The 7,939-nt window shown below is 39.0% G+C and overlaps 1 protein-coding gene and 1 long non-coding RNA gene across 2 annotated transcripts; both read left to right on the plus strand.

Moving 5' to 3' along the window:
- Positions 1-803: 803 nt before the first annotated feature.
- On the plus strand, positions 804-4,173 carry LOC130744147 (uncharacterized). Its single transcript, XM_057596337.1, has 7 exons — positions 804-834; positions 1,193-1,429; positions 1,661-2,866; positions 2,958-3,094; positions 3,196-3,271; positions 3,395-3,892; positions 4,013-4,173. The coding sequence occupies exons 1-7, from the start codon at positions 804-806 to the stop codon at positions 4,171-4,173; spliced, it is 2,346 nt and encodes a 781-aa protein (XP_057452320.1).
- Positions 4,174-4,850: 677 nt separating this feature from the next.
- LOC130749040 (uncharacterized) lies at positions 4,851-7,669 on the plus strand. The gene is made up of 3 exons (XR_009022825.1): positions 4,851-4,972; positions 5,650-5,721; positions 7,018-7,669. It is a non-coding gene; the product is annotated as an uncharacterized LOC130749040 (long non-coding RNA).
- The last annotated feature ends 270 nt before the right edge of the window (positions 7,670-7,939 follow it).

Raw genomic sequence — 7,939 nt, forward strand, 5'->3', positions numbered from 1 at the left:
AACGGCCGCGACGTAACGGCGTTTCGGCCGCACCGTAACGGCGTCACGGGCGTTTTTGCCGTGACAGCCTTTTTCCCCCAAAAAACCCTTTTCATAACTAATAATAGAGACAATCAGAGGAGAATCAGAGGAGAATCAGAGAATATTGTCCAAAATTTCAGCTTTTTCTTAGATTCAACTCAGAAATCATAGCAAAGTAGCTTGTAATTTTCAATAATTTGAACAGAATGAAGATTCTTGTACAAAATTTCAGATTTTTCTTAGATTCAACTCAGAAATCATAGCAAACCTAACCTGTATTTTCAATAATTTGAATAGATTGAAGATTCTTTGAGGCTTTGAGCCATTCCACTCCTTATATCTGACTTCCTCTACCTCTGAGGCAACCCATCAATCTTCCAGCTTCTCTTCCTCTAGCTCTGACCGTGAGAGAAGTAGAGAATTGAAACGATCGAATTTTGTGCTCCACTGCTTCGAGTTCGACCGGCACTCCACCGGCGTCCACCATCCCCGACGCTCCAGACGGGTCTTCCCTTCCCGCTTCAGTTTCTTCTTTGTTGTCCTCTGCCCTTGAGGTAACTGGTAAGTAACCCACCCATGACCCACCCTTCAATCTCTTCCCTTCCCTCTTTTGTTTCAGATTTGTGGCTTATTGTTTAATTTTTTGGGAGAGAAGGAGTGGAGAAAATTTATGTCGTTGAGAGAGTGGAGAGATTTTGACCGAGAGTGGAGAAGATGAGGAGAAGGAGTGGTCAAGATTTGTTACTTGTTTTTATCATCTTTTAAATTTTTTTTCTCCCTAAATGTATGCCATGATCCGTGTGATTGAATGTGGTTGGTTGGGAATTTTTTTTTTTTCGAAAAACAGATATTCATTATTTCCTTTTTTTTAAAATAATATTCATTATTTTCTAAAATAACAATATATACGTTTTTTACAGCAAAATAACAATATATACTTGAATACTTCTCACATAGTATTTGCATGTTTCCTATGATGATATATTGATATATAACATATCTTTTTGGTTTATAATAAATATTAACAGATTCTTTTAAACAAATCTAGATATTAATTGAATAAAAAAATTGTGAAAATTAAACATGAAATTGACATAGTTGGATGTCTATGATTGAATTGTTTTAATTTAATTTTTTATATTTGATTATTTATAAATGTGACTTGTTACAGGTTCTTTAAAAATGCCACCAAGAGAAGAATTTCCATCGGGTAGAAAAGAAGGTGCTCCAAGTGATGATATTGGTTGGCATTTTGCAGACCCAGTACCTAGTAAAGGTAGAAACTGTGTTGCTTGTAAACTATGTGGCAAAGTGATTTCTAATGGAATTACACGATTAAAAGAACATATTGCACATGTGCCAGGAGAAGTTAAGGGTTGTGCAAGGGTGGACAGTTTTGTGAGAGAGAGTATGTCGAAGCTTCTCAAAGAAAATAAAAACAAGAAAAGGGATTTTAGAAGAAGAAAAGAAGAATTTTTGACAAATATAAGAGGGGAGGAAGAAGATGAGATTGAAGGTTTTCTTGATGATGATATAGCTATAAGACGAGCTACAGAAGAAAGTCTACATTCACAAAGCCAGTGGGAAGATAGACAAAGATTTAGACAACAAACTGGAAGATTGGATTCTATATATGAAGGTGGAGGCATGTCAAGTGTAGGTGGTAGAGGAGCTCCCCATCAACGTCAAGAAAGTGATCTTGAACATAGATTGAGGTCAGTAGATGTTGATTTGACTAGGAGTAAAAGTATGAAGCAGCCAAAAATTAAAGGAGGAGGAGTGTTGAAAACATTGAGAAAAAAGTTAGGGGAAGCAGTGTCTAAGTTGATAATATATGAGCGTCTTCCTATGAACCTCTCCAATTCTCCATGGCTACACAATTTGTTGACGGCGGCAGCTGACTTAGGACCAGGTATTAAATACCCTACTCCTTATGAGATTTCTTCGGTGTATTTGGAAAATGAATTTAAATGCATGAAATCATGGATAAATGAATTGAAACCAACATGGAAGGAAAGAGGGGTAACTATCATGTGTGATGGCTGGACAAATGGTATAAATCACATGCATATCATGAACTTTTTAGTGTATTGTAGCAAGGGCACTGTGTTCTTAAAGTCTATTGATGCCTCTAGCGTTGCTAGTAGAAACACTGAATATTACTTTAGTCTACTTGACAAAGTTGTGGAAGAGGTAGGGGAAGAAAATGTTGTTCAAGTAGTCACTGATAATGAGAAAGCGTTAAAAGCCGCTGGTTTGAAATTGATGGAAAAAAGACCTCATCTTTTTTGGTCCGCATGTGCAGCTCATTGCTTAGATTTGTGCTTGGAAGACATTGGTAAAAAGTCAAATGTTCAAAAAGTCCTTGATGATGCAAAGAAGGTTACTTTGTTCATCTATAACCATATTTGGACAGTGAGTCTCATGAAGAAGTATACACGTGGCAGGGAAATTATTCGTCCAGCAATCACTCGCTTTGCAACACAATTTATGCAGGTTGAGTCAATTGTGGCGCAGAAACAAGCTTTGAAAAATATGTTTGATTCCAATGAATTTAATGATTCTAAGTGGGGAAAGGAGAAATCAGGGCCTGCATTTGAAGCCAAACAGATTGTCAAGAGTGATAGCTTTTGGAGTAAGGCTGCGGATATAATGAAGGTATTTGAGCCAATTGTCAAGGTGCTGAAATTGGTGGATGGTGATGAAAAACCAACTATGGGCTTTGTTTATGAAGCAATTGATAGAGCTAAACTAGCAATTGAAAAGAATTGCCGCTATCACTCCCATTATACTGACATTGTTGATAAAAGATGGCACTTCATGCATTCTGATTTACATTCAGCAGGTACATAGTGATATATTTCATTTAATTTTTTATTTAGAATTTGTATACTTTATTTTGATATACTCATATACTAATTACTATATCTTTTAAGGTTATTTTCTCAATCCCCAATTTCAATTTGGCGTTGTGCATGGAAGTGATGTAGCTAAGGAAACCATGGATGGAACAACAAAAATGATAAGCAGAATAGAACCAAACATTGATAACCAAATAAAAGCTATCAATCAGGTGAGTAATTTGTAAATTTCATACTTACATTGTATTAAATTTAAAATAGAAAATTTACTCAATATCTATTACTAATTGATATGGTACATTGATGCTTGTAGTTGTTACTTTTTCGGGATAAGCAAGAGACATTTGGAACTTTACAAGCTCAAAGAGCTTGGTGTCAAATGAATCCTGGTAAAAATTTAGATCCTATGTTTTTTTTTACAATTTTCATATTGGCATAAGAATATTTCAAACCTTTTCTTTTTATTGATACTAATAATAGTAATAATAATATCATTTTCTTCATTGATTCAGCTGAATGGTGGATGGTATATGGATCTTGTGCTCATGAGCTTCAAACTATAGCTATAAAAGTTCTCAGTCAAACAACTTCAGCTTCAAATTGTGAGAGAAATTGGAGTACTTTTAGTTATATACATACAAAGACAAGAAACAGGTTGAAGTATCAGAGATTGCAAAAGCTTGTCTTTACATTTTACAACATGAAGTTGAAGATGAGACATACTATGAGAAGAAGTCAAGAAGAGATTGAAAGAAGTTTCAATCCCATTAATCTTGATTATATATTTCAAGAAGAAGATCATTTGGCTCCATGGCTTGAGGAGAGAGAAGGTCCATTGTTGGATGGGATGCAAAACGAAGAATGGCTCCCTATTGATTCTGATGATGATAATGAAGAAGCGCAACCTGGAGAGAAATCTGATTCAAGTCAACCACCAACTCAAGGCGATGAAGGTGGTTTAAGTCCACCAAGTGGAAACAGTGGGAGTGGGAGTGGTAGTGGTGGTGGTGGTAGTGGTGGTGGTGGTGGTGGTGGTGGTGGTGGTGGCAATTCAATGCAATGTGAAGAAGAACCATGTGGCAGGCGCGATCAATATCTTATACCTATGACACATGGTAGGATGGATGAAGATGCTTCTGATAGTGTGATTGGTGGTAGTAGCCGTAGAGGTAGAGCCAAACATGGGAAAAATAAAAGAAGTGAAAATGTTGCATTGGATGATTCTTCCTCATCTAGTGTAGCACAATCTTCTACTGATTTTTGTAAGACCTGGATTTTCAGAACAAGCTAGGTTCCGATTCACGCGTAGAATCAGTGTAAGCGTGACAGGAGTTTGATATTTGAGGAAGATTAATGAAGAAGAAAGTTCAGGAATTGCTTGAGGAATGTTGCGTAGTTGTTTTCGGAGTTAGTGCGAGTCGTCTGCACACCTGCCTTATGGCGAGCGTGTCCAAAATAGGCTATTTCGCTCTTAAAGCAACGTTTTGAGTGAGATTTCGAACTCTCGGAAAATTTAAAGTTTCTCTTTATTTTTCCATCGACCAGCGTTTCATTTCGGAACTCTGGACTGTACGCACGATAGGTTTCACTTTTCGGATGTCCGCCGACGCTAATTTCTTTGCTTCGAAACCCTATTTTCGAGCAATGGATGAAGACTTTTTCTATTCGGGACTTGTAACGAAGATTCCGTCCGCATTGCCAGACTTGTTTCGACGTTTCCAATCTTTCTTCAGTAGGAAGTTTTGTCGTTTGAGCATCACAGCAAAAAGTAGTTTTTCGGGGCAGATTAACCGACACCGCTTTTGAGTTTTTCGATATCGTTTTTCCCAAATCCTAGATATTTGTTTTGAGTTCTGGATTTCTGACGCCAGAATCTCTCTTAGAATTCCACGGTGATCGTGCTGCAAAAATCGAAATCGCGAAATTTTCATTTTCCCGCGATTTCGCCCGCCTATAAATAGGCGAAAAAGCAAAATCCTCTTCATTTTCACCATTTGAGGCCGCGGTTTGTAGAGAGAGAGGGAGAGGAGAGATTTTCGCGAAAACTTGACCAATCTTCGTGCAGTTCGTCTCTACTTCTAGGTATCGAGGTAACTAACACGATTCCTACCTCTGATTACTGTTTCTGCTGAGTTTCTAAAGTCGGTTCTGTGCTCACAGTTTTGAGCTTTTTCTAAAATTGTCCGTTTTCTTCGATTTCTTGCTTGGGTTATGTTCTCTAGGTTCCCATGAGCCTAAAACCTCTATCAGTAAACGCTGATTGTGATCCAGTTGTCCAGGATCTGAAAAACTGTTTCAAAACCCTTTTTGCTCACATTTCGAAACTTTATTGTCAAAAAGACTTAATCTGACTTCGTGCCTTTAGGATTTGTTGTCACGGATGTCAAGAGGATCGTTGCTGTCAAATTTGTTTTCAGAACTGATAACTTTGAAGTTTTGAGCCTTTATTTTGGACCAAAATGCCCCTGGATAGTCATATTTCGACCCGATTGTCCGAAAATTGTTCCGACAGTTTCTTTGCCTTAGTTTTATCCTAAAACTACCTTGTGAATTGATTTGATCAAAGAAAAAGAGCCGAAGCCCTTTTTCCTTTGAGGCCGTGGACTATTTCCTTTAGGGGGGAGTTTTTCGGTTTCGAAAACTTGTCTTTTCGTACCTGATTGTCCTATTCTGAAGCTTTAATGCTTTGTCTATCGTTTATGTATTGTTTTGCGATCGAACTAATCGATTTTGTTTGAATTCTGCTTTGTTTTTCTCCGAGGTTCAGTTGAAGGAACTTTGGAAGACTCAGAGCAATTGTTTGAGGAGAACTTTGTTTGCGAAGCTGGAACAGCTCGAGGTTAGGGCAACTTACATATTAGCTATGACTGCATGATAGGCGTCGATAAATTCGACTTATGTTTTATCTGATGTTGTTTTTGATGATGAGTTGATGTTATGATGCTTTTCCATACTTGTGATGTTGTGCTTTTGTTGGATTGAGCGTTTTGACGCAATTTCGGAGTGGAGATTCATTGATCTGGTGATCTTTGATATTTCGGGTTGGATGAACAACCCTAGGCAAGTCCAAATGTGGGGTTTGAGACTTAGCCATATGTTGGAATTCTTAGACTTTCCCCGGGAAATGTATTTTGGGTGGTTGATCTTTGAAAACTTAGAATGATAGAGCTTTGAAAAACTAAAGACTTGGGAAACTTAGACTTTGAGAAATAAACTCATAACTTGACTAATTCGAATTGAAACAATTTTTATTAACGTTTAAGCATAGGAGAACTGAAGGGGAAAATATTTACGAAAGACGGGGAAAAGTCGACTTTGTTGTGGGTTTGGAGAGTTATCGGAATTGGGGGAAGCCACTAAGGTGAGCTATGGTGATGATTGAAAGTCACCGAGTACTCTAGTACTCTTGGGGAGTGTTGTGGAGCCGTGTTGTATTGACCGACACCTAGTGCTCTTGTTGTTTGGGCTGTGTTGTATTGACCGACACTAGACCCTTGTGTATTCTGTGGATGGAGTTGTGTTGTATTGACCGACACTTACTCCGAGTTGTGTTGTATTGACCGACACTAACTCATGGGTTTGTTGAGATTGGGTTGTGAGCTAAACACTTTCGTGGTAAGGACGATTCGTTGTTTGGCTAACCACGTTGCATTCAATCGGGTGAATAACGGGAATGGTTCACCTGTGCATATCATGGTGAATAACGGGAATGGTTCACCTTGCATTAATGATGAATAACGGGAATGGTTCATCATTCGGTGAATAACGGGAATGGTTCACCAAGGATGAATAACGGGAATGGTTCATCCAGGATGGATTTCATCCAGGATGGATAACGGGAATGGTCCATCCATAGTGAAAATGCTTCACTTGTGGCGAACGGGAACGCGTCACAAATCCGGATACATATTGTGCATTTCACGCATACATTCATGCTGACTGAGATTGTGTGCTGTTTGTTTATTGAAGCAATGTTAGAGCCATAACATGCTAGGATTGTTTATATGTATATATATCAACATATATCTATACCCCATATCACATGTTGAGTGTATATCTACTTATTGCTGTGAGTTGACCCTAGCGCCTTGGCTTTGTTTGTATGTTTGTGTTTGGGCGGTCGGCCTGCTGCCAGATGTCGATGGCCGACTGGTGTTCGATGGTCTCTCCCTCGGGGGGGATCAGATATGAGCTTGTGGATCGGGATGCCCCCACCGCTTGGGTGATCGATGTTGTGGGTCATCGAGCGACGTACCGGGGAAGGGTCATGGAGGACCGGACTGACGAGTGTGAACATCTGACAAAAGGAGTTCTACGACGCATGGAGCTGAGCTTCAACTTGCCGTCTTCAGTTCGCCGAGGACTCGGATGTGTGAGCAGTTATGGGTTGGTAGAGTTAGGCAGGCGTCATATTTGTGTAGAGCTCTGATTCGTTTTGCTTTTGGGACGGGGTAGGTTCCCGACGCATGGCTTTTGTGTGGTTCTCTTATTGAGGGATCACAGTGAGTCAGTCGGACTATAGGGGTCTTTGCTTAGGCCATTTTGAGGCCGACTTTCTCCCAGTGGATTGTAATTATAACCTTTTCACTCACACTTCTGGATCTGTAACTATTTGCCTACGGGCACACTACTTTGGAGTCACTGCGAGTGCGCGTGACATGGGAGTGCAGCTGAGGCTGTACATGTGTATATATTTGTGTGTTGGTTAGTTTAGTGGTTGGGTTTTGTCTTTATTTTCTATTGCTTGATTTAAAAGGTATCAAACGAAAAAAAATTACCTGTTTTCAGCGTAAAGTCTATTTTTGGTTACTAAAGTGACACCTGGAAATCGGGGTGTTACAATTTTGGTATTGCTACTTCATTTGATGGTAGTCAAGGCAACTATCCACCATACTACCAAGAACCTTCTTACATGCATAACATGCCATATGGTTATGAGCATGCTCCATATATGCCAAACCCACCATATTACCAACCTCCTATGAATTACCAAGGTTATTATGATCCATCAACAGGGTTTTCATATGATCAACAACAACAAATTGAACAACCAAGAA

Source organism: Lotus japonicus, chromosome 3 (assembly GCF_012489685.1).
Source record: "Lotus japonicus ecotype B-129 chromosome 3, LjGifu_v1.2".
NCBI classification, from domain to species: domain Eukaryota; kingdom Viridiplantae; phylum Streptophyta; class Magnoliopsida; order Fabales; family Fabaceae; genus Lotus; species Lotus japonicus.